Below are 25,995 nucleotides of genomic sequence, written 5' to 3' on the forward strand. Positions count from 1 at the left end.
TATTGCTGAAATACAAAATTTCATGAGGAGCATAGCAGCTTTCTGACGTGATCAGGGGTCAAATCAATAGGGCTTGGCATGCCATGCTAAAAACTCTGCCCCCCTCTTTTTTTGTTTTTTTGGTTTTTTTGCTTCACCATGTGGCTTGCAGGATATTGGTTTCCTGACCAGGAATTCAACTGGGGTGGTGCCATGTCTTAAATTAACCACCAGACCACCAGGGAATTCCCATGAAAACTCTGGACTTTGTTCGTTGAATTTTACCTTAATGGTAGGGAGAAGAACTAGAATTTATTGTTCACTACCGTGTTACAAACCCCTCTTTTAGGTGCTTGATGCAAGTTATTTCAATCTTTTTTTCTATAAAATTTCCTCTCTTAAGAAATAGGGATCACAAATTATTTTAACTAGACCAAAGGCTCTGTGGCAAACTATCCCATTTCATCTTGACACTGTAAGAAAGATTAATTAGTGTCACAAAGAAGAATTGTTTTTAATGAGAAAGTAATAAGAATAATATTAATGCATTCTTTATACTAGATAAAAGCTTCCTAATGGCACCCTACTCCCGTACTCTTGCCTGGAAAATCCCATGGACGGAGGAGCCTGGTAGGCTGCAGTCCATGGGGTAGCGAAGAGTCGGACATGACTGAGCAACTTCACTTTCATTTTTCACTTTCATGCATTGGAGAAGTAAATGGCAACCCACTCGAGTGTTCTTGTCTGGAGAATCCCAGGGGCGGGGGAGCCTGGTGGGCTGCCGTCTATGGGGTCGCACAGAGTCGGACATGACTAAAGCGACTTAACAGCAGCAGCAGCAAGTACCATATTATTAACCTTAAAGTGACAGAACCGACTAACCAGAACCCAATTTATTGGAACCACAAGTTATCTCCATCTCATCCTGTGATTCCATTTTAAGGAGAGACAAACAGGAAACAAGAAAATAGTTGGTATGAAAGATATATGAAGAGTAAAACAACTTCTAGGTCAAGTACTGAGGCCCATAAACTCTTGTTCCAGCTCACTGTCTCTACCTACAGAGTGTACATTGAGGTCTGGTGTCCAAAGCAAAGACCACTACCTCTGCAGGATGGCAATTATCAGTTCAGTTCATAATGCTACAATTGATAAAGCACAGAAATTTAACAGATAACATAGAATGGTGTTTTCCAAGATTCATTCATTTATTTTAACAAATGCTTACTGTCTGTTTAACTTTGTACTAGGCCTTTCCAGGAGCTGGGATTTCTTCCAGAAGAAGGGAGTTCCAGAGCTAAGACCTGAGGTACGGAGTTTGCCAGGTAGATAAGCAGGACAATGTGTGTTCCAGACTAAGTGAAAGTGGAAGTCACTCAGTTGTGCCTGACTCTTTGCGACCCCATGGATTATACAATTCAGTCCATGGAATTCTCTAGGCCAGAACACTGGAGTGGGTAGCCTTTCCCTTCTCCAGGGGATCTTCCCAACCCAGGGATCCAACCCAGGTTCTTTACCAGCTGAGTCACAAGTGAAGCCCAAGAATACTGGAGTGGGTAGCCTATCCCTTCTTCAGCGGATCTTCTTGACCCGGGAATTGAACCGGGGTCTCCTGCATTGCAGGTGGATTCTTTACCAACTGAACTATCAGGGAAGCCCATTCCAGACTAGGGAAATCCAAACCTTAAGTGAAAAGTCCCTGAGCCCTTCAGTGGGTTGGAGACATACAAATAACTCTCAGTGCTGCTGTTGCTCAGTCACTAAGTTGTGTCTGACCCTTTGAGACCCCGTGGACTGCAGCACACTAGGCTTCCCTGTCCTTCACCATCTCCCAGAGTGTGCTCTCCATGGTGGAAGATAAAGTCGTAAAACATATGTGCAAGTGTTGAGGGCAGTTTGCGCTCAGGGGCCAGATTACAGGAGAGCTTTAATATGACAAAGAAAGTTGAGCAGGGAGGATGCTCATGATCAGATTCAGGCAATACAAAGGTTACTCTGGGGACAGAGAGGAGCTGCCATGGATGGGGGGACTACAGAAGACCTGCGCCTAGGGAAGACAAAAGGCCCAATTCCAAGCCCAAGATAAAGGCAGTAGAGCTGCTGCAGTGCAGTAAAGGCAGTAGAGCTGCGGGGGAAGGTGGCAATGATGAGTGTGGCAGAAAGCAAGAGGAGAGACTGAAAAAGGAGCCCTGGTCTCAGGCCTAGGCCCCTGGGATGGTGGCACTTGTCTCTAAGATGAAAACAGGAGGACGACATTTGGAGGCTGAGACCTAAGTCCAAATTAAGTACACCAGACCTGATTCCATCCTTCGATATCACACGTCCAGCCTAACTCCTGGTCTTTGGTGGTGGAAGGGCTCAAGTCAGACTGAGCCTGGACATAAGTCTGTCATTTTGCAAGGCCCCATTTTTCAACTCAAAGAAACCAAAACAGATCCCCATTCACTTTTTTCCTTGTTAAAAATTTAAGCAACTTATATATGAATATATGCTTTGTGAAAAAGATCAAGTAATACAAATTTGTCTTTGCTAGATTTATCAGAATAGATTAACAGATATCAAACTTTTGAACTCAAGACCTATTTATACTCTTAAAAATTATTGAAAACCCCAGAAAGCTGTAGTTTATGATGGTCATATCTACTGATATTTATTAATATCAATAATCAACTGATCCACAAGGGAAGCCCAATATTTATTAATACCATATCAGAATTTGAGTGAGAAATTTAAAACTGTGTATTCATTTTTAAAGGATAAGGATAAATGTTAACAGAAGGCCTATTAAATATTAATATAAATAGCATGTTTTTAAATAAAAATATATTTTATGAAAAATTTTAATGAGAACAGTAGCATAGTTTAGTAACATATGCCTAGGCAAACCTGTTTAATTACAGGCTTAATATTCTCATATCTACTAATATTCTTAGTATCTACTTCTACCTTGAATTTGTTGCAATATCACACATCTTTTTTTTCTTTTCTGTTTTTATTGATGTATAGTTGATTTACAATGTTGTACTGGAAAATTTTTTTAAATTTAATTAATTTATTTTAATTGGAGGCTAATTACTTTACGATATTGTAGTGGTTTTTGCCATACACTGCCATGAATCAGCCATGGGTGGACATGTGTCCCCCATTCTGAACCCTCCTCCCACCTCCCTCCCCATCCCAACCCTCAGGGTCATCCCAGTGCACTAGCCCTGAGCACCTTGTCTCATGCATTGAATCTGGACTGGCGATCTGTTTCACATATGATAATATACATGTTTCAATGCTATTCTCTCAAACCATCCCACTCTCACCTTCTCCCACATAGTCCAAAATTCTGTTCTTTACATCTGTGTCTCTTTTGCTGTCTCGCATATAGGGTCATCATTACCATCTTTCTAAATTCCATATATATGCATTAATATACTGTATTGGTGTTTCACTTTCTGACTTACTTCATTCTGTATAATAGGCTCCAATTTCATCCGCCTCATTAGAACTGATTCAAATGCATTCTATTTAATAGCTGAGTAATATTCCATTGTGTATATGTACCACAACTTTCTCATCCATTCATCTGCCAACGGACATCTAGGTGCTTCCATGTCCTAGCTATTTGTACCTCTGGAAAACTTCAACATACATTCACGAGAGTGAAGGTGACAAAAGCAAATAATAGTTTTGTACCATTATGAAGACAGCTTTGACCTCATAGCTGCCATGAAAGGGTCATGGGGACCCCAGAGATCCCTGGGCTTCACTTTGAGAATCACTGAGCTAGGCATTGGGAAATGTGTGGTCATAGCGTAACTGGGTGTTAGAGAAGTCCCTGGAAGTCTCAAGAGAAACAGCCACAACCACAGAGAAGCTTGGTGGTGCCACATGTCATGCAGCCACCTGCACCTCACTTGTATTACCCGTGAAGTGGTAAGCGAGAGTATCTCCAAGGGCTCTTCATGCTCCAAAATTCTGTGTATTAAAAGTCAACCTATACTAGCTACTCAGTACATATTTTTTAAGGAATATATGAAAAATGAAAGAGCAAAGAATGTATGATGTTGTTGAAGGGTTTTTGCATTGAGTAAAAAACTGGACTAGGGATGGAGAGGGAGGTGGGAGCAGGGTTCTGGAAGGGGAAAACATGTACACCCAAAGTGGATTCATGTCAATGTATGGCAAAACAAATACAATATTGTAAAGTTAAAAAATAGATAAATAAACTAATTAAAAAACAAAACAAAAACAAAAAACTGGACTAGAATTCAAGGGTCAAAAACACACACAGCTTTAGGGCAGCTGTCTTGAACAGAAGTAGATGCAGGCTGGTGAGGGTGGTGGGCTCTGTGATGGACTGGGGAGTTCATATCCCACTCAAAAGACAGAAAGTTCAGATCTTGTATTAGATGTCACTCTAGACCAGCAACACAGTTTGGGTTTGCCCTGTGGACTGTGAATTGGGGCTTTTTTTATTGGCGTATAGTTGATTTACAAAGTTGTGTTAGTTTCATGTGTACAGCAAAGGGTATCAGTTATACATATACATATATCCACTCTTTTTTAAAGATTCTTTTCCCATGTAGGCTGTTACAGAGTATTGAGTAGAGTTCCTTGTGCTATACAGTAGGTTCTTGTCAACACACCACTATATAAAAAATATGTGTATATGTCAGTCTCAGCCTCCCAATTCCCCCCCCCTTGTTATCCCTTGGTAACCACAATTTGTTTTCCATGTTTGTGACTCTGTTTTGTAAATAAGTTCATTTATACTCTAGTTTTTTTTTGGATTCCACATATAAGTGATATCATATGATGTCTGTCTTTGTCTGACTATGTCTGACTCAGTATGACAATCTCTAGGTTCATTCGTGTTTCTGCAAATGACATGATTTCATTCTTTTCAATGACTGACTAATATTCCATTGTATATATGTACCACATATTCTTTATCCATTCCTTTGTTGATGGACATTTAAGTTGCTTTCATGTCCTGGCTATTATAAATAGTGCTGCAATGAACATTGGGGTGTACGTATCTTTTTGAATTATGTTTTTCTCTGGGTATATGCCTAGTTTTTTTTTAAGGAACATCCATACTGTTCTCCACAGTTGCTGCACCAATTTACATTCCCACCAACAGTGTAGGGGGGCGCCCTTCCAGCATTTATTATTTGTATATTCCTTGATGGTGACCATTCTGACCAGTATGAGGTAATACCTCCTTGTAGTTTTGATTTGCATTTCTCTGATAACTAGTGATGTTGAACATCTCTTCATGTGCTTTTTGGCCATCAGTATGTCTTCTTTGGAGAAATGCCTTGAATTGGGACTGCTGAGCCAGAAAGTCACTTACATTCTTTTTGACTTGTCGCAGAGCCTTATTAAACATCTTCTGGAAGACAGGTACCTTGTGGTGCTTCTTCTCTTCCTCCTCCCAATCTAAACCTATTCATGAGAAAGGATGTAGTTATCTCATTCATTGAAGAAAACTTCAATCAGTGAGACTACTATCATGAGGTATTTCCATTTTTACATGGTTTACCTCAAGTCAAAACCAGGATGCTCTGATTGTGGAATCTGGGCAACAGCCATCAAGCCAGAATGGGGAGCCTTGGCTGTGCCCCAGAATCTACCACATGTGTCTATGTGCCCAAACCTGGGAGCTGAAGTGCTGCCTATAAAGACTTTTTCTACAGAATCACTCTACAGGCGCTTTGATGGTCAGAAGCATTTTTTCCAGGGAATCTATGTCTCAAGAAGGTCTCAGCGAAGGCAAGCCCCACCTGGAGCCAGTTCCTCCTTTCTAACAGGAATTTACTTCCTACAGCCACCCAGACCCAGAAATTTGCTATAGTTAACCAGCATCTTTGATGCCATATAACAGGGCTTCCTGAAGAGCTTCGCTCCTCAGATAGGATTTTTAAGAAGTGTTGAGAAGAGCAGTTTGTTATTTTCCCAGAAAACAGGTTAGGAAGTTGGCAAACTCCTTCCTGAGTGCCCACCCTGCTCCTCTGCATTTCATAGCCCAGGTCACTGAGGTTGAACTGAGGACAGTTCCACTGAGCCATTACTGGAAGAACCACAGAAGAGTGGGAGAAGGGAGTGGAGCCTTCCATCTCCTGAGAAGTGGGGGGATCTAGAGTCTGGACTGACCTTCCAGCCAAACCTATATGGTCCCCTGATTTGCCAAATACTTTCACACAGACATCACTCTAAAACACGGGGGCCTCAGACAGCAGAACTCTCTCTGCCTCTAAGACTTCTTCTCTGGACACTAATGATGAAAGGAAATGAAATTTTCTTCACAAGTTCAACCAATGCAAGATCATTATAAACCAAGCTGCAAGACTCAGGAATACCCACCTATTTTGAGAATGTTTTGTATACACACAAAAAAATTCAAGGTTCATAACAGAATCCTGAAAGTTCTATTGCAATGGAATCAACCCAGATTGTTAGACTATTGCCTTCTTTGCTTCTAAGCTGCAAGCACATGGAGAATCTCAGAAGCATTTAGTGACTGGGTTTAGGAGAAGTTTTGACTACCCACCCATCACATATTCAAGTGACAACACAGCTGACTGTGAGGTTTGAGCATGGAGAACAGCAGGACATAGTTAGGCTGTGACAATGGTTGTGAAGGATAATCCCTGCCCTACGGAGGAGTAAACGAATGCCTGAGCCTTTAGTCATGGAAAGAGGCAGTGGATGGGTCTCTGGGGGCTTTCCAGCTCTTTGCTTTGGTTTTTCTCTTTTAATGAGAAACAGAGTGTTACCCTAAACGGTGTAGAAGAGTCACCAAAGAGATGGTATGGGAAAACCCTTTGTTGAACCCACAGAGGCCAGATTGTTCCCCTCCCTACACACACACACACACACACACACACACACACACACACACACACACACACACAGTGGAGCTGGGAGGAGAGCTAAACCCAGTACTGTCCTTAGACTTGAGCAGTGGGACCCTCCTCTGAGCCCTGGTCCTGAGGAGGTCCTTCATTTTGGAGTGCCTTTCTTAAAGAAGATTCCCTTCTGGTGTCCAGGAATATCTGGATGGGCAGTGGCATTGGGACAGGGTGCCTTGGGCCCAGACAGAAACCTACATGGACCTTGGTCTCTGGTCCTTTTTTCCCTCTTCACAGCACTCTCCAATCCTTCAGGGTGTGCATGGGGTTGACCAGTTGCCTCTAGGGCTCTAGACCTTGTGTCTATGTGGTTGTCCCAGGGCCCTGTAGTCAGTTCAATTCTAGGAGGGTGGCCTGGTGGGCAAATCGCTGCTGTTGGCAGGCACGCTTGTTTTGTGGGATTGTGTAAGGCTGGCCATCAGAAAGGGGCAGCTTCTGCTGCTGCTGCTGCTGCTAAGTCGCTTCAGTCGTGTCCGACTCTGTGCGACCCCATAGACGGCAGCCCACCAGGCTCCCCCGTCCCTGGGATTCTCAAGGCAAGAACACTGGAGTGGGTTGCCATTTCCTTCTCCAATGCACGAAAGTGAAAAGTGAAAGTGAAGTCGCTCAGTTGTGTTCGACTCTTAGCAATCCCGTGGACTGCAGCCTACCAGGCTCCTCCGTCCAGAAAGGGGCTAATACTACTATTATATTTAGATTGCCCTCCTCCTGATGCTGCCACACACCCCAAGGGGGCAGTCCTGCTTGAACCCCTCAAAATCCATACCTCAAAGGCGCATTAGGGATTCGAATCACACCCTCAGCTGTGTTGGTTTGTGTGTAAGGAGGGAAAAACAAAGAACTTTGAGGAGAGAGTGTTTGCTTTTCTTTTCACTATATCTGTGATTGAAGGCCAACTTGCTGGAGTGTCTGGCACCAAGGTTTGCCTCAGGCATGTGGGCTCTGAGGCATCATCAGGCACTTTCCCAGCAGAGGGACCACAGATGCCTGAAAGTGGAAGTTCCCACTGGGTAGGGATGTGGCCCATCATTAACTTTCCTCCCAGAACTCAACCAACTTGCCTCTTAGGTCAGACCTTGTACTTTTCCCTCCTCCCTCCCTTCCTCCCTTCTTTCTTTCCTTCCTACATTTCTTCCTTCCCTCTTCTCTTCCTCCCTCTCTGTTTCTTTCTCTCTGATGGCGGTGGGGAGGTGGTTATGGATGGGATTTCCACATATTTTATCCCACTCTATAAAATGTCAGCATGCTTCAGAGCACGCTGCCGGAACATCTCCCCAAACACCTCAAACACCTGGTGCAGCCCTGATGTTCTCCCCACGCCATTCACGTTGGGTTTAACTTGAACCTCACTAAACTCATCACGGTATTTAGTTATACTTTAAAAGTTGTTTTGTATTGACAGTCTGTTTCTCTCACTAGAACATAAGCTCTTTGAGGGCAAGGACCATGCATGTCTCATTCTCAGTTAACAAAATAGGTGCTCAGCAAATATTTTCAAATAGTGACTCGAATGATTTCATCACTGGGCTTGCATTTGGTGGAGTGTTTGTCCATGTGCATTCTACATTCCGTTTCTTTAAAAATCTTAGATCATGTTCATGTTTGGAGAAATTTCTTGTATATTGCTAGTGTTTTCTTCCTTGAAATGGTCTCCTGAACTGACCTCCAGTTCCACTAATATTGATTGAGTGTGCTGGTCTGGATTATAGGCTTCTGTATCAGATAGACATGTATTTGAATCCTGGCTCTGGACTATTTTCTAGCTGTGTGACCATGGACAAACCATTAATCTTTCCAAGCATTAGTTTTCCCACCTGAAATACAAGGACAAAAATTTCTACCTCAAAGAGTATTATGGTGGCAAGGAGTATGAGATGATGTATGCAAAGCAGTTTGTACCTTGCCTGGTGTATTATAAACACTACAGTCATTAATCCTGGTTTTTCTTCAGTTCTGTGTGCTTGCTGTTCATAGTTTCTCAGTTGTGTCTGACTCTTTGCAACCCCCATGGACTGTAGCCTGCCAGGCTCCTTTGTCCATGGGATTCTCCAGGCAAGAATACTGGAGTGGGTTGCCATGCCCTCCTCCAGGGGATCTTCCCAACCCAAGTATCAAACCCAGGTCTCCCGCATTGTAGGAGGATTCTTTACCATCTGAGCCACCAGGGAAGCCCCAAAATACTGGAGTGGGTAGCCAGGGGAAGTTCCCCTGGCTAGGAATTGAACTGGGGTCTCCTGCATTGCAGGTGGATTCTTTACCATATGAGCTACCAGGGAAGCCCAGGGAGGGGAGAGGGGAGGACAAAATCCCATCCCAGGTGAGTGGATGGTCCACAAAATGATGGGCAGAAGAGAGACATAGGAGAATAAGAGTGAGGAGATGGGGGCCACAGAGGTGTCAGGTGGAGGTTGAAGCCGGCCCTGAGTGGTGGATTCTTTTACTAAGTCTTAGTATACTTCAGGCAGAGTGGGAAGAAGGTGTTGAGGGCTGGTCAGACACTGTTCTCAAGGAGTTTAGAGCCTAGTAAGGGAGGCTGCCACATAAGCAAATAACCATATAAATAAGGATAAGCATGTGTGCAAAGTCCGGAAGCACAAAGGAAGGACATATGGGAGGAAAGCTGTGTGGTGGGTGTGACAGAGGAACCAAGGCAGGCTTCCCAGCGGAAGAGCCTAGGAGGGTTTAGGGGGACAAGAAGGAATTTACTGAGAGGTGGGATGGGTGGAGGGTCAAAACATTAAAAGGAAGAATTAAGTAGAATGGCATGCTTGGGTGTTCCATAATAATTAGGGCTTTCTCTGACTGTCAGAAAAAGAAATGCAAAAAAGGTAAAATGGTTGTCTGAGGAGGCCTTAAAAATAGCTGAGGAAAGAAGAGAAGCTAAAGGCAAAGGAGAAAAGGAAAGATATACCCATTTGAATGCAGAGATCCAAAGAATAGCAAGGAGAGATAAGAAAGCTTTCTCCATGATCAATGCAAAGAAATAGAGGAAAACAATAGAATGGGAAAGACTAGAGATATATTCAAGAAAATAAGAGATACCAAGGGAACATTTCATTCAAAGATGGACACAATAAAGGACAGAAACAGTATGGACCTAACAAAAGCAGAAGATATTAAGAAAAGGTGGCAAGAATACACGAAAGAACTATACAAAAAAGATCTTCATGACCCAGATAATCATGATGGTATGATCACTCACCTAAAGCCAGCATCCTGGAATGCGAAGTCAAGTGGGCCTTAGGAAGCATCACAACAAACAAAGCTAATGGAGGTGATGGAATTCCAGATGAGCTATTTCAAATCCTGAAAGATGATGCTGTGAAAGCGCTGCACTCAACATGCCAGCAAATTTGGAAAACTCAACAGTGGCCACAGGACTGGAAAAGGTCAGTTTTCATTCCAATCCCAAAGAAAGGCAATGCCAAAGAATGCTCAGCCTACCGCACAATTGCACTCATCTCACACGCTAGTAAAGTAATGCTCAAAATTCTCCAATCCAGGCTTCAGCAATACGTGAACCGTGAACTTCCAGATGTTCAAGCTGGTTTTAGAAAAGGCAGAGGAACCAGAGATCAAGGTGCCAACATCCATTGGATCATCGAAAAAGCAAGAGAGTTCCAGAAAAACACCTACTTCTGCTTTATTGACTACGCCAAAGACTTTGACTGTGTGAATCACAACAAACTGAAAAATTCCTAAAGAGATGGGAATACCAGACCACCTTACCTGCCTCCCGAGAAATCTGCATGCAGGTCAAGGAGCAACAGTTAGAACTGGACATGGAAAAGCAGACTGGTTCCAAATCAGGAAAGGAGTACGTCAAGGCTGTATATTGTCACCCTGCTTATTTAACTTATATGCAGAGTACATCATGTGAAATGCCGGGCTGGATGAAGCACAAGCTGGAATCAAGATTGGCAGGAGAAATATCAATAACCTCAGACATGCAGATGACACCACCTTTATGGCAGAAAGTGAAGAAGAACTAAAGAGCCTCTTGATGAAAATGAAAGAGGAGAGTGAAAAAGTTGCCTTAAAACTCAACATTCAAAAAACTAAGATCATGGCATCCAGTCCCATCACTTCATGGCAAATAGATGGGGGAACAATGGAAATAGTGAGAGACTTTATCTTTTTGGGCTCCAAAATCACTGCAGATGGTGACTGCAGCCATGAAATTAAAAGATGTTTACTCCTTGGAAGGAAGGTTATGGCCAACCTAGATAGCATATTTAAAAGCAGAGACATTACTTTGCCAACAAAGGTCCATCTAGTCAAAGCTATGGTTTCTCCAGTAGTCATGTATGGATGTGAGAGTTGGACTATAAAGAAAGCTGAGCACCGAAGAATTGATGTTTTTGAATTGTGGTGTTGGAGAAGACTCTTGAGAGTCCCTTAGACTGCAAGGAGATCCAACCAGTCCATCCTAAAGGAGATCAGTCTTGAATATTCATTGGAAGGACTGATGCTGAAGCTGAAGCTCCAATACTTTGGCCACCTTATGCAAAGAACAGACTCATTGGAAAAGACCCGGATGCTGGGAAAGATTGAGGGCAGGAGGAGAAGGGGATGACAGAGGCTGAGATGGTTGGATGGCATCACTGACTGGATGGATATGAGTTTGAGTAAGCTCCAGGTGTTGGTGATGGACAGGGAGGCCTGGCGTGCTGCAGTCCATGTTGTCGCAAGGAGTTGGACATGACTCCTTGGTCTAAGTGGACCAGGTAGAAATGCTGACACTGGAGTCTCACAGAACTCTTCTGCTTACCACTGTAGGAATTGAGAAAGTTCCAGAACCCCTCTAAACTCTGGTTTCCTCATCTGTAAAGCAGATAAAATGATGCACACCTGATAAGAATGTTGTTATAATTAAATGAGATAATGTATGTAAAGAATTTTGCATAGAAACCACTATACAACATGCCCTTGGTACATACTGGTAGCATCTAACATATTTATTTATTCGTTCATTCATTTATGCATGTGTTGATTCACCATTTAACATCAAACACTGGGAACACAGGGATTATTAAAGTTTAGTCTCTGCCCAGAAGAAGTCTCTGATGGGTGTTTGTGTGGGAGGGCTGACTAACAAACTGATGATTACTGTGCTGTGTGAGGGTGATAAGTGTTATGGCAAAGGCATCTACAAAGTGATGAAGGCAGCGCAGATGAAGGGCACATTGGTTGCCATGGTGGCGATGATGATGATCAGAGCCTGGGCTAAATGTTGAGGAGAGGGCTCTCGCCCGTAGGAGCCAGATCAGGGCCAGCCTTGAAAGTCAAGTCAAGGCCATCAGCCCGTACCCTAAAAGCCATAGGAGCCTTCCAAAAAGTCTTAAGTGGTGGAGAGACCTGATCCCATCTGTGTACAGGAAGGTCACCCTGGCCTCTGTGAGAGCAGCCAGGAAGCCCTAAGGCCCTGAGTGAGAAATATCAATAAAGAGGTCACATCAAGAAACCCCCCCAAGGAGGTTGAAGAGCCAGGGTCTACTGTGGCAGGGCAGTTAGAGGCCTGGACTGGTGAGAGTTTTTGGTCAGAGTTTGGTATATCAAAAATCTCTTAAGAAGTATTTAATATTTCTCTTAAAACATGCATAAAGGCTAAAGAACAAGACAGCCAATATGGTATTCATAGTTTATTTTTTATTTAAAATGACACCTCAGCTAAGGCTAGCAGGAATATTATTTATCTGAATTGGCTTCTCACACTAAAAGTTTTATTGTCTAAATATTCCATACTATGTTTCAGAGAAATATGATTTGATTCAAAAATATGTTTCTCTTCTACTGATGCCTGACATCGAGATTTATCATATCTTAAACCTGAGCATATTGAAGAAATCATGGAGTGAATATCTGGATTGTCCATCTCACATAGTGGGTGCTTTATAAATCTTACATTTCTCTGCTTTATGTATGTCTGAATAGTGTCGAATGGAATTGAAAGTATTTGTTCACCTGGTTACTTACAGAGTTCCTAATCAAATTCTTGACATTGTCCTTGACACCTTGTATTTATTTATTTATTTACTTGTTATTTGAATACTTATTTATTTATTTGGCTGCGTCAGATCTTACTTGTGGCACACAGGGTCTTTGCTGTGTCATCCAAGATCCTTGTTGCCTCTCATGGACTCTCGCTGTGGTGCCTGGACTCCAGAGCACTTGGGCTTGGTAGTTGTGGCCTGTGGGCTTAGCTACTCCGTGGCATGTGGGATCTTGGTTCCCAGACCAGGAACGAAAGGTATCCCCTGCACTGTATGGTGGATTCTTATTCACTAGACCATCAGGGAAGCCCCAACACCTTGTATTTAGCAATGGGTTTTCAGAGATGAATGTCATAGGAACACAGCATCCACTCACACACTTTTGTACTCCTGAGAGCTTATGTAATTCAGGTGCTTGTTGAGTAGCAACTTTATTGTCTGAGAGTAAGGAAGAATGTCAGAGAACTTTTCAGAACTTTATTTCATTGCTTTTAGTAAACTCTTTCCCGGGCCCTTGTGCCCCTCAGTAACCATGTTCTCTGCTTCAAATAGATTGCGCACTCTGATCTCATCAGCTCCAGCACCTCCCGTGCGTTGGGTCCTCTCTGTGGGCTTCGTTTTGAGTCAGAAGCTAGGTGGTGCCTGCCTCAGGCGGTATCCTGGACAGAAAAGTTAACTTGTGTGTTTTTGATCGATGTTATTTATGCATCTCCTTCTCCTGTCTAAAAGAATCGTGTGGCATATGTTCTAATGATGTTTTTGATACCATACTAAGCCTGTGTGCTTCTTTGTGGTGTAAACGAAAAGCTATTTGGTCTGGGATAAGTCCAAATGTCCACGCATGCTCAGTCATGTCCTACTCTTTGTGACCTCATGGGCTGTAGCCCGCCAGGCTTCTCTGTCCGTGGAATTCTCCAGGAGAGAATACTGGAGTGGGTTGCCATGCTGTCCTCCAGGGGATCTCCAGCAAGTGACTTAGCAAGAGTTATATTTTTGGATAAAAGTTCTTTATCTGACATGTCTTTTGCAAGTATTTTCTCTCAGTCTGTGGCTTTTCTTCTCGTTCTTTTGACAGTGTCTTTCACAGAGCAGACATTTATTTTTGAAGTTCAGCTTATCCATTATTTCTTTCATGGCTTGTGTCTTTGGTGTTATATCTAAAAAGTTATCAAGCCTAAGTTCATTTGCTCTTATGTCATCCTTTAAATTTTCTGAACAGTCCCTCCATCCCCATTTTACAAACCCAGACTCAGAGAGATCCAGTTATTATTCAGTGCTACTCCATTAGTAAATGGTGGGACTGGATTCAGACACAAGTCTGTTTAACCTCAAAGCCCAGCCAGGAGGGCATCTCCTTCCCTCCACGGCTGTGGTCTCAAAAGCAACTCTGCAAGGGAATCAGACTGGCTGTCTTCCAGGGTTGGATGAGGTCTCTTTCAACCCGGACATTCTAGGTCACAGATCCGAGTAAAGAGGTGAATGGCCACTCTCCTTCTTCTCCCTTATGATTTTTATTCATCCTGAGAAAGGCAGCTCTCTGCCCTTTGGGATGATGGACTGTAAAATTTTGACTGAACAGGGGGTTTGAGTGCCTCGTTTTTGTTGATGGGATTTGAGAGAACCTGAGGGAGACGGTGCATGGGCAAATGGAGAATTAGTGAGGTTTTACAATGTTGTTATAAACTTTATGATGTGAGTTGATTGTTTCATGTAGCCTTGTAAAACAAGTTGGAGATGGCGGGGGAGGGGGTGGGGGGGCGGCGATTACATCACTCCCTCTGCCTGTGGGACAGAAATGAAGTCTTCTTTGGTGCTCAGGATTGTTTCCTGGTGCTCCATGCAGACCAGCCTAGTTTTCCAATCTTAATATATTCCTTTAAGTAGGTGTAGAGAAAAAAAGAGGAAGCAGGAGGAACCTCTCAGCTTAACTTGTTGCACTGACATTCTTCCTGGAGGAGGAGATGGCAACCCACTCCAGTATTCTTGCCTGGAGAATCCCAGGGACAGTGAAGCCTAACTAGCTACACACAATCCATGGGGTTGCAAATTCTTGGCAAAGATAAAAGACCAATGTCACAGCAGAGCACCAAAACTTACAGAACCAAACCTGTTTGGTTTGTACAGTAAGCAAATAAGCCATTTATGTGTTTCCTGGACAGCTGGCAAAAGTTTTGTCAGCATAGCCACTGCCCCATCGAGCTGCTCTGCTTACACAAGTTGTCAGCCTCTGTCCCAACCCCAAACTCCCTGAGGAGGAGGAGCTGGGCCTTGTCCATTCCTTATTTATAACTGGCTCCAAGTGAGGGGGAGGGACAGGCAGGGTTGGTCCCTGTGCAGGCTGCTGGCCTGAGTTACATCCACAAATGCCTTGGAAGCGGCAGGCTGACAGCATCCTTCTTCTTACATTCCTGGGTGTGTCTGGGCTGGTTGGCGCAGTTACCAGAACATACCACATTGGGATTGTGGAAGAATACTGGAACTATGTACCCCAAGGGAAGAACATTATTACTGGGAAAAGTTTCGCAGAAGACAAGTGAGTGAAATTGGAGTCCTCAGAGACTCCAAGTTTATATTCCTTGGGCCTCTACAATGGATGATGTTGTTGTTGTTTAGTTACTCAGTGGTGTTCAACTCTTTGTTACTCCATGGACTGTAGTTTACCAGGCTCCTCTGTCCATGGGATTTTCTAGGCAAGAATACTGGAGTGGGTTTCCATTTCCTTCTCCAGGGAATCTTCCCTACCCAGGAATCAAACCCCTGTCTTCTGCATTGGCAGATGGGTTCTTTATCACTGAGCCACTGAGCCCATATAATGAGTGTGAGCTGATCTAAATCAACAGGAAGGCTTTGTGTTTGCTTAGAGAGTGCTTGCATGGATGAGTGTGTAATTTGGGAGAGATAGTCTTAGTTCTATCTGTTCACTTTGTCTGTAAAGAGTCATATACAAAACCAGGTGTTCTGAATAATGACCTATTTTTTTTTATGGGCAATTTTCCCTAGATACCACTAAGAATTTCCAGGGACTCTGGACTCACTTTGTCAAAAACAAGATAAACTTTGGGATAAAAATTTGAGAATTTTCAAGAATTCTTCACTGTTAAAATATACCGTGTTTTCTTAGTTTTAATTTTTGGAATGAAACATAATCATTAGAGATAAATATGCTGTAGGTTGTTACACCTTGGTTTTGGTTTGCAGTGTTTAAAACAGGGGGGCAGTTGTAGTAGATTTGGCTGGTATTTTAAGAGTTTCCTTGAGCCCACTTAACAATGGCTTTATTTTGCTGGTGAGAAATTTGTTCTAGCCCCAATCCATTCGGTCTGAGGGCAGTATTTATCCTCAGAGCCCAGGACATAGCTGGGTGAGATGGTGCCTCAACATTCTCTGTCCCTGACTTTTTCATTTTTGCACAAAACAGCCCTTGCTCCCCTTCATCCTCCCAGGGTGCTGTGTCTTAAATCTTTAATTTATTCCCTTGAGCTCCCTCTGAAATCACCTTCTGATTCCACAAGTGTCATCATGCATATTTTCAACATCGCAGCTCCTAGAACATCTTTGGAGATATTTTGGCAAATAGTTGTATATTGGGATACTTGTTCCTTTCCTTTTTTTTTTTTTTTAAAAAAAAAAAAACCCATTTATTTATTTAGGTTGTGCTTGGTCTTCATTGAGGTGTTCGGGCTTCTCTAGTTGTTGCACATGGGCTCCAGAGAGCAGAGGCTCAGTAGTTGCCGCTCGTGTTCTCCGTTGCAGTGTGTGGGATCTTAGTTCCCTGAACAGGGTTCGAACCTTGGGCCCCTGCCTTGGAAGCTGAGAGGCCTAACCACTGGACCACCAGGGAAGTTCTGTTCTCTCTTTCCTGATAGGCAGTGCCCAGCGCATTCAACATCCAGGTTTATAATCTTCTAGCTGCTAAGATTCATGGGGTCTGTCAAATCCATAAGAGTCAGGTCTTCCTGCCCTGGAGGAAGACCAAAGATCCAGTTGGCTTGGACCCATGGCTTCCAGGCTTTCTAACAACACAAAAGGGGCATAGTCATGTTTTGTTTATTCAAAAAGGATGATGCTCATGCCAGGCTACCGAGAAAGATTTTTTCTTGAGCTTTGTACCAGGAAATTTCATGTCCAGGGGGCTATTTCCAGAGAAGGCTCTTGACTTCTTTGTATTTCACATCTGCAGACTGTTGATGCCACGTGGTAGTTTGTACTGTGACAAATGGAGCTGAGATTGTAAGGCTACCCTAACTCCCAGCAGTCTTCCTTAAAAGTAGAGCTTGGTTATTCTCAAAAAGGGCTCAATAGAAAAAAATGATCATTGTGAGCTGCTATTGGATGGGAAACTATTCAAAACATGTGTGTTGAGGGCACTGAGCATGGACTTTAAGCTCAATGGGATACTAGACTGCCTTTCCATAGGCACAGAATTCTTTCTCCTAAAATGCGAGTCATTATCACTGTTTGGTAGCATTGATTCTGACCCAGGGATTCCATCAGCGACTTTCAATTCATTACTGGGTACAGCTGTTATAATTCCCACTCTACAAACAAGGAACTGAGGCTCCAAGGTTAAGCACATGCCAGAGTTTACAGTGTAAAATGCATCACCAAGCTCACATTCCTTTGGCTTCCAAGCTAATATTTTTTCACTGCGAAACTTTTTCTTGGCAAAGGTGATCCTTTCCCATTGAATTAAACTCAACTTTGAGGGAAGTGGGAATTCCAGTAATAACTTTCTAGAGAGACCCAATTCTTTACCAAGGCAGGTTTAGTCTCACTAGTCACGTTTTTCAGAAAAACGTTGAAAATGATCACTGGTGTCAGTGACCAAACCAGTCACCTGGGTTTATTCAAACACCCAAAGTACTTTATCTATTTTTAAAATGTTCTTTTATCTGGGACTACAGTTGATTTACAATGTTGCGTTAGTGTCAGTTTACAGCACTGATTCAGTTTCACATATATCTATTCTTTTTCAAATTCTTTTCCATTTGGGTTATTACAGAATACTGAATTCCCTGTGCTACACGGTAAGACCTTGTTGGATATCTGTTTTGAATGTAGTAGTGTGTATATGTCAATCCAAAGCTCCCAGTTTATCCCCCCACCCACTTCCCTTTAGGTAACCATAACTTTGTTTTCTATGTCTGTGAGTCTGTTTAAAGACTCAACGTACTTTAAATAATCAAATACGAAGATGCCATTTCCACAAGGCTGGGTGCAGGAAGAAGTTAGGGGCTTTCTGTTGATCATTTCACCCAGAAGATGGGGCTTTGAAGAAACTACAATAAAATGTACAAAAATAGTTACGGTGAAAAAGAAAAAAAGAGAGCAGGCATGACTAAAACACAGTTTGGCATCAGATTAGAGTGAGGTTGTTTAACAAATGCTGTGGCTCCCTGCAGGAGGATTCCTGCCCTTTAGGAGCAGCTGACATGCTAGACATCATACCTGGAATGCCAAGGTTCCCACATGTTTCCTTCTGGGGTGTCGAGGGGCAGTGTTTATGCAGGGCAGACTCCTGACTTGAAAGAGGAGCCTGGATGAGGCTGTGACATGTGCTGAATTTTAGCAGTAATCATGCCAGGAAGCAATCATGCCACTCATGTAGCTTGTTCAGGGCAAGTTTCTAAGAAGGCACAGCTGTGGTTGGCTGCCGACTCTTGCTTGAAGACCACAGGACACATGTCTCAGGGGCTATGATTCACAAGTGTCATGGTGCCACAGGTGACACCCATGAAGACGTCACAGAATATGGAGTTCACTCTGTGCACTCTGAGTTATGACGCCTTTCCCTGGAGCAAGGGGTCATCTTGGGTGATGTGACCATGCCTCTCACTAAGCTTCTGCAGGATGAGTAGACAGCATTTCTGAGGACACTCTGCTGCTTAGATATTCACACCTGGAAAATGCCCAGTTTTAGAAATCCATGACAGCTGGGAACCTAGTATTTCATCATGAGTGGAAAGAGCCTAGAACAGAAATCAAGAGGCCTGACTTCTAGTCCTTGCTTTGTCCCCAATCTGCTGTGTAACCTTGAACATGTGGCATAATCTCTGTGAACATCAGTTTCCTTACTTTGTATAACATGCTTGTGTGTGCTAAGTCACTTCAGTCATATCTGACTCTTTGTGACCCTATGGACTAGGGAGGCCTGGTGTGCTGCAATTCATGGGGTCGCAAAGAGTCAGACATGACTGAGCGACTGAACTGAACTGGACTGTAACCTACCAGGCTCCTCTGTCTGTGGGGATTCTCCAGGCAAGAATACTGAAGTGGGTTGCCATGTCCTCCTCCAGGGGATCTTTTCGATCTAGGGGTTGAACCCATGTCCCTTACATCTCCCGCATTGGGAAGCAGGTTCTTTACCACTAGCACCACCTGAGAGGCCCAGAAATATAATCCTTGAAGTCACTTGAGAAGTATAATTCCCCGGCATCAGAAATAATTTTCAAAACTAAATGAAAAATATCTTATCTGACTTGCTGGTTGGAGAAAGTTTTTTGCAATGCAAGGAGAAAGATGCTTTACAGATGTTCACCCTAGAAATCAAGATTTGGAGAAGTTGAGGTTTGACAGAAAACTACAAAATTCTGTAAAGCAATTATCCTTCAATTAAAAAAATAAATTAATGAAAAGTTAAGAGTTGGGAAAATCCTGAGAGTGGGGATATATAACGATTTTTAAAATATTCTATACTTTTATTTACCCATTGATTTCCCCCCTGCTCTTTAATAATGATCTACAATTCTTTATCGACAAAGTATTTTCTTCCCCAGAGTCCTGCCTTATTCTGATTAAATTCCTTCCCAACCCCTCATGCAGCTTGGCGACTTTATCTGGCCTTGGACACAGCATGTACCCCTCTCTGCTTTGCTCTTTAGGGGTTTGGTGTACCACAGTTACCTCCTTAGCTGGAGGAGGAGGATGGTGGAGAAGAAGGTCCAGAGTATGTATAATAAACTCCCCAGCCCTACACAGAGCTATGTCAGTGACAATGACCCATGGAGAACTAAGCAAGGCCAGTCACTTGGGATCCTTACAGTAAGAACTGTCACTTTAGTTGTTCTGGTTGCTTTGTGCTTAAATATGGGAAATGGGCAAAAATTAGGGGGAAAGGAAGGTGAATGCCAAAGTTTCAGTGATATAAAAAAGCTTGGAAACCAAAATTATGCAAGGCCAAGAGCCTAATAAATCCTGATTCACAGGGATGAGATAGGAAATAAATCAAAATTCTTTCATCAAGATATGATAGCAGTCAGATGGTGCAATTTAACTTCCCAAGTTGGTACCTTTGCTTGATCATAGGGGTCAAAAATATAATTGAGACTATAAGCACTAATGTTTCCTAGAAAGTATAAGATTTAGGAGTCATAGTATATTTAAAAAATTTTTCTCCCAATGAATGTATTCCTCCTCTTCCCCAGTGGGCGTATGAGGACACACGGCTCCTTTAATTTGCCTGGGGATGATATTAGCATTTGATTCACTCCTTGCTGCTCATAAAATGCTTAATGAAGGTGTGACTGTGCTTCCGTGGTGAAGCCTGGTCTTTAATGGAGCCAGAGAGGATCACCTCACTTAAGCTACAATTCTCACCAAGTTTTCCTTAGGCCACTAACACACAGGCAGGCTTTTTTTCTTCCCAGTGAAATATAGGGGTTTTCATGGGTGCTAACTCATGGGCTCCAAAATCACTGCAGATGGTGATTGCAGCCATGAAATTAAAAGATGCTTTACTCATTGGAAGGAAAGTTATAACCAACTTAGACAGTGTATTAAAAAGCAGAGACATTACTTTGCCAACAAAGGCCCGTCTAGTCAAGGCTATGGTTTTTCCAGTGGTCATGTATGGATGTGAGAGTTGGACCATAAAGAAAGCTGAGCACAGAAGAATTGATGCTTTTGAACTGTGGTGTTGTAGAAGACTCTTGAGAGTCCCTTGGACTGCAAGGAGATCCAACCAGTCCATCCTAAAGGAGATCAGTCCTGAGTGTTCATTGGAAGGACTGATGTTGAAGCTGAAACTCCAATACTGTGGCCACCAGATGTGAAGAGCTGACTCATTTGAAAAGACCCTGATGCTGGGAAAGATTGAGGGCAGGAGGAGAAGGGGACAACAGAGGATGAGATGGTTGGATGGCATCATCAACTCGATGGACATGGGTTTGGATGGACTCTGGGAGTTGGTGATGGACAGGGAGGCCTGGTGTGCTGTGGTTCATGGGGTCGCAAAGAGTTGGACACAACTGAGTGACTGAACTGAACTCATAGGCAGAATCATTCTTGGACACAAGTGAAATTGATCACTGCTCAAACTCCACTTAGGGTTTGTGAAGGGAGTTTACACCTCCATCATCACCATGGCAGCCCAGTTGATGGCAAGGGGTTTTGAGCATCGCCTATGAGCAGGCCCGATGATGGGAATGAAGACGTTCCTGTATGTTTATCTGTAAGAAGAGCCAATGAAGGGAAGCAGGTGGGGAAGAGAAAGGCTTTGGTAAATTTTGAAATAAAGAGAAAGATATCACCTCATTAGTACTTGTTTTAGACAGACGATCACTTTCAAATCTCGGCTTCTATCTTGTCAGCAGGAAAAAAATTATGTGTTTGTCCTGATGCCTTGTGAATCTCTTGGGGTTGCTGTTATTTTCTATATCAATTAGTGGTTGATTTGGCTGCCAGTAAAGATAAGACTAGAGTGGCTTAAATAAATGAGGGTTTGATACTCTTATGAAAGAAATTTAACAAGCTGCCAGAGTAGCCTGGCCTGCTGGTTAAGTGTGGGGCTCTGGCATTAACTGAGAGGCCTAGAATTCTTGCTCTGTTTACTCAGCAAGTAACTGAGTCTTTTTGAAAAAAGTTATTTTTTGTCACGTTGAGTCTTCATTGCTGTGTGAGCTTTCTCTACTTTCTTTGAGCAGGGGTTATTCTTTGTTAAAGTAAGTGTGCATCTCATTGCGGTGACTTCTCTTGTTGTGGCTGGTGGGCCATAGCTACACAGGCTTAAGTAGTCATGACGCACTGGCTTAGCTGCTCTGCCACATGTGGAATCTTTCAGAACCAGGAATCAAACCTGTGTCCCCTGCATTCACAGGTGGACTCTTATTCACTGTACCACCAGGGGAGTCCCAGTTGAGTCTTTTTTTTCTCTTTTCCTTAATTTTCTCATCAGTGATATGGTGATAATGACAGCACTTGCATGGGAAAGGGATATATTCATTTCCTGTAGATATTGTGACAAATTACCACAAACTAGGTGGTTTAAAACAACAGAAGTCTGTTCTCACCCTGTTCTGGAGGCAGGAAGTCTGAAATGAAGCTGTTGGCAGGACTTCCTCCGCAATTCCTCTGGAGGTGCTGAGGGAGAACATCCACCCGTTGCCTCAGCTTCTGGGGGCTGCTAATAATCCTTGGTTTGTGGTTGCATCACTCCAATCTCTGCCTCCATCTTCATATCTTCCTCCCTGTGTGTGTCTAATCTCCTTCTTAAGAGAACATTTTTGCGTGTCATCCTTGCGCAGGGGCCATGCTAATCTTCTCTGTATCATTCCAATTTTAGTATATGTGCTGACACGCAAATTCGTGAAGCGTTCCATATTTTAAAAAAAAAAAAATTAATTAAAAAAAAAAAAAAAGAGAGAACATTTTTGGAGCAACCAAGATGCTTGCTTCTTGGAAATAAAGCTATGACAAACCTAGACAAACCTAAAAAGCAGAGACATCACTTTACCAACAAAGGTCTAACTAGTCAAAGCTATGGTTTCCAGTAGTCATATATGTATGTGAGAGTTGGACCATAAAGAAAGCTGAGCACCAAAGAACTGATGCTTTTGAATTGTGGTGCTGGCGAAGATTCTTGAGAGTCCCTTAGACTGCAAGGATTGGATTATCTAGGACCATCTCTTCATCTCATAATCCTTAATTACACCTGCAAGGACTCTTTCTCCAAAGAAAGGGATTAGGATGTGGACTTATCTTTGAGAGTCATCATCAGCTATCACAGGGGGTATCAGGAGATTTGCCAGTGCTCAGGCGTGGTGCCTGGCATTAGGTTAGCACTCAGGAAATGTTTGTTATCATATTGCTCACGTGCCTCGAGGGGCTCTCTGGAGAGCAGGATATCTGTGCCAGAGATACCTCAGATGGTCACATTTTCCTCTTTCCTTTGAGGTGGACCATTTTTAAAGTCTCTATGAATTTGTTACAATATTGCATCTGTTTTATGTTTTGGTTTTTTGGCATGTGGGAGGCATGTGGGATCCTAGCTCCCCAGCCAGGAATCAAACCCACACCCCAGGCTTTGGAAGGTGAAGTCTCAACCACTGGACTTTCAGGGAAGTCCCACATTTTCCTCTTTTCTAATTAGAGCTTTGCCTGAAGCGATGGCAGCTCCCCTGACTCCCACTGACTAAGTGCTCGCTCTCCCAGACGCCATGCATGAGGCTCCACATCTCACTCACCCCTCGTGTTGGTGCTGCCATGCTCAGTCGTTTACAGCCAAGGAGACTGGGCTTCAGAGAAGTCAAGGAACTTCCCCCAAGATCTCACAGTTGTCAAGTGGGGCATTGGGATTCAGGCTCCTTCTACTTTCCCTTTACCGTGTGGATTTGGCACCTGGGGAGCTTCTGTGGAAATGAAGTGGGAGAAGGGGGAACTCAAGACTTAAGTGATGTTGGAGGAACCAGGGTGAGTTCCCCCTTGAATTAATAGTTCAACAACTATTCATCTAATTAGGAAGGGTGTGGCTGCCTCTGAAGTGCAACTTGAAACCACCATCTTCACCCTTCTTTTGCCAAGTAGCACTCATCCCAGTCTAGTCCTGGTGAGAGCGTTTTCTCCTTGGTGAACTGTGTCCTATCTCAAGCTCAGACAACACCACTTATCCTTACTGTGACTGTATGATCTCACATGTTTGCTCTGACCACACCCTCCACTGATGTTACTTTGCCGCTCATCCTCATCTGCAGTTCAGTTCAGCTGCTTAGTTGTGTCTGACTCTTTGTGACCCTATGGACTGCAGCACACCAGGCCTCCCTGTCCATCACCAACTCCCAGAGCTTGCTCAAACTCATGTCCATCCAGTCAGTGATGCCATCCAACTATCTCATCCTCTGTCATCCCCTTCTCCTCCAGCCTTCAATCTTTCCCAGAATCAGGGTATTTTCCAATGAGTTAGTTCTTTGCATCAGGTGGCCAAAGTATTGGAGCTTCAGGTTTAGCATCAGTCCTTCCAATGAATATTCAGGACTGATTTCCTTTAGGATGGACTGCTCGGATCTCCTTGCAGTCCAAGGGACTTCCAAGAGTCTTCTCCAACACCACAGTTCAAAAGCATCAATTCTTCAGCACTCAGCTTTCTTTATAGTCCAACTCTCACATCTGTACATAACTACTGGAAAAACCATAAATTTTACTAGACGGACCTTTATCAACAAAGTAATGTCTCTGCTTTTTAATATGCTGTCTAGGTTTGTCACAGCTTTTCTTTCAAGGGGCAAGTGTTTTTTCATTTCATGGTTGCAATCACCATCTGCAGTGATTTTGGAGCCCAAGAAAATAAAATCTGTCACTATTTCCATTGTTTCCTCATCTATTTACCATAAAGTGATGGGACCGGATGCCATGATCTCAGTTTTTTGAATGTTGAGTTTTAAGCCAGCTTTTCACTCTCCTCTTTCACTTTCATCAAGAGGCTCCTTAGCTCCTCTTCGCTTATCCCATATTCCCCCAACACTCACTCAGACATCTGGGCTCTATATGGTTGCATACATGCTTAGTGGCTCAGTCATGTCCTACTCTCTGCGATCTTTGGACTGTAGCCGTGGACCAGGCTCCTCTGTCCATGGGATTTTTCAGGCAAGAATACTGGAGTGGGTTGCCATTTCCTGCTCCAGGAAATCTTCTCAACCCAGGGATTGAACCCATGTCTCTTGCATTGCATGCGAATTCTTTACCCACTGAGCCATTGGGAAAGCCCACTATATGATTAGTTGTCCCTTAATATAGAAAACTTTTTGTTGCTATATATTTGCCAAAGCATCTGTTTTGTCTTCATAACCAGGTGGGACATATCTTGAATACAAGGGCTGATAATTATACATCTTGGCTCCAGTTTAAAGTCTCATTTATAGTACAGGTTCAACAACTGCTTGATGGTTGAATGGATAAGGAAAAATTTCCACTAAAAGATCCAGGTTGTGGGGCAGTGGTGATACTGGTGAGCTGCACAGCCCCTGTGAGCTACAAAGTCCTTGGAATTTAACCTGGCAGCCCACCTCTGTACTGGTTAGATGGTCCCACAGGCAGGGTCATTCTGACAATGGTTGATCTAGCCTGCCTCTGGGAGGTGTCTCCCTTCATGGTATTGCCCTTGGCCTTGGCATTGTGAGCATCTTGTCTTTAAAGCAGTAGCTAGTCTGAAACTTCCCACTCCACTGGATTCCTTCACAGCAGGAAATAGACACCTCCCCAGCTTGAGTCACAATGTTAAAATGTAGATTGGGGATGAATTTCAAGGTTGGTGATTACTCAGTTGCTCACAGTGGGATTATCCTGCGACTGCACTGTAAATATAATATACAACACATCGACGTGGGCATTCTAATGAGTGCACTCAAGCTAAACTGGAGGCTGCTTCCTATGGATGGCTCCTTGAAGTCACCCAGTTGCTTTGTTGCTTGGGCCAGATTTGCATCTTCTAGAGCGCCTAGGAGCTGGAGCTTCTGTCCTACTGTCACAAATGCAAGATGTATTCTTTGGGGTGGTTTGTTGCATAGACACTGAAAAGACTGTCTCTTGTCTCCACCCCTTTTTCCATTTTCGATAGATCCTATGGATTTAAATAGCTTCTATGGTTTCAAATAGCTACTGTGGTTTTATTTTAAGCACTATTGTTATTGTTGTTCAGTTGTTCAGTTGTGTCAGACTCTTTGTGACTCCACGGACTAGCACACCAGGCTTCCTTGTCCTTCACTGTCTTCCAGAGTTTGCTCAAATTCATGTCCATTGAGTTGATGATGCCATCCAGCCATCCCATCCTCTGTCGCCCCCTTCTCTTCCTGCCCTCAGTCTTTCCCAGCATCATGGTCTTTTCCATTGAGTTGGCTGTTCGCATCAGG

The 25,995-nt window shown here is 43.3% G+C and overlaps 1 protein-coding gene and 1 pseudogene across 2 annotated transcripts in view; one reads left to right on the plus strand and one right to left on the minus strand.

The window, feature by feature from the left end:
• Positions 1-3,728: 3,728 nt before the first annotated feature.
• The window catches only part of HEPHL1 (hephaestin like 1), a 101,379-nt gene continuing 79,112 nt past the window's right edge, over positions 3,729-25,995 (plus strand). Inside the window, exon 1 of one of the 2 annotated variants that reach the window (XM_081537702.1) lies at positions 3,729-3,903. Coding sequence is in view for 1 of the 2 variants with exons in the window: in XM_081537701.1 (XP_081393827.1) it covers positions 15,241-15,410 (170 nt within the window). In the remaining variant the exon portion in view is untranslated. Of the gene's footprint in view, positions 3,904-15,240; positions 15,411-25,995 lie in introns of those variants that run through there. The other variant, XM_081537701.1, reaches the window with a different exon arrangement.
• LOC145524904 (U6 spliceosomal RNA) lies at positions 22,354-22,451 on the minus strand (annotated as a pseudogene).

Source organism: Giraffa tippelskirchi, chromosome 10, assembly GCF_054371585.1.
Source record: "Giraffa tippelskirchi isolate mGirTip1 chromosome 10, T2T-mGirTip1v1.2.pri, whole genome shotgun sequence".
Lineage (NCBI taxonomy): Eukaryota > Metazoa > Chordata > Mammalia > Artiodactyla > Giraffidae > Giraffa > Giraffa tippelskirchi.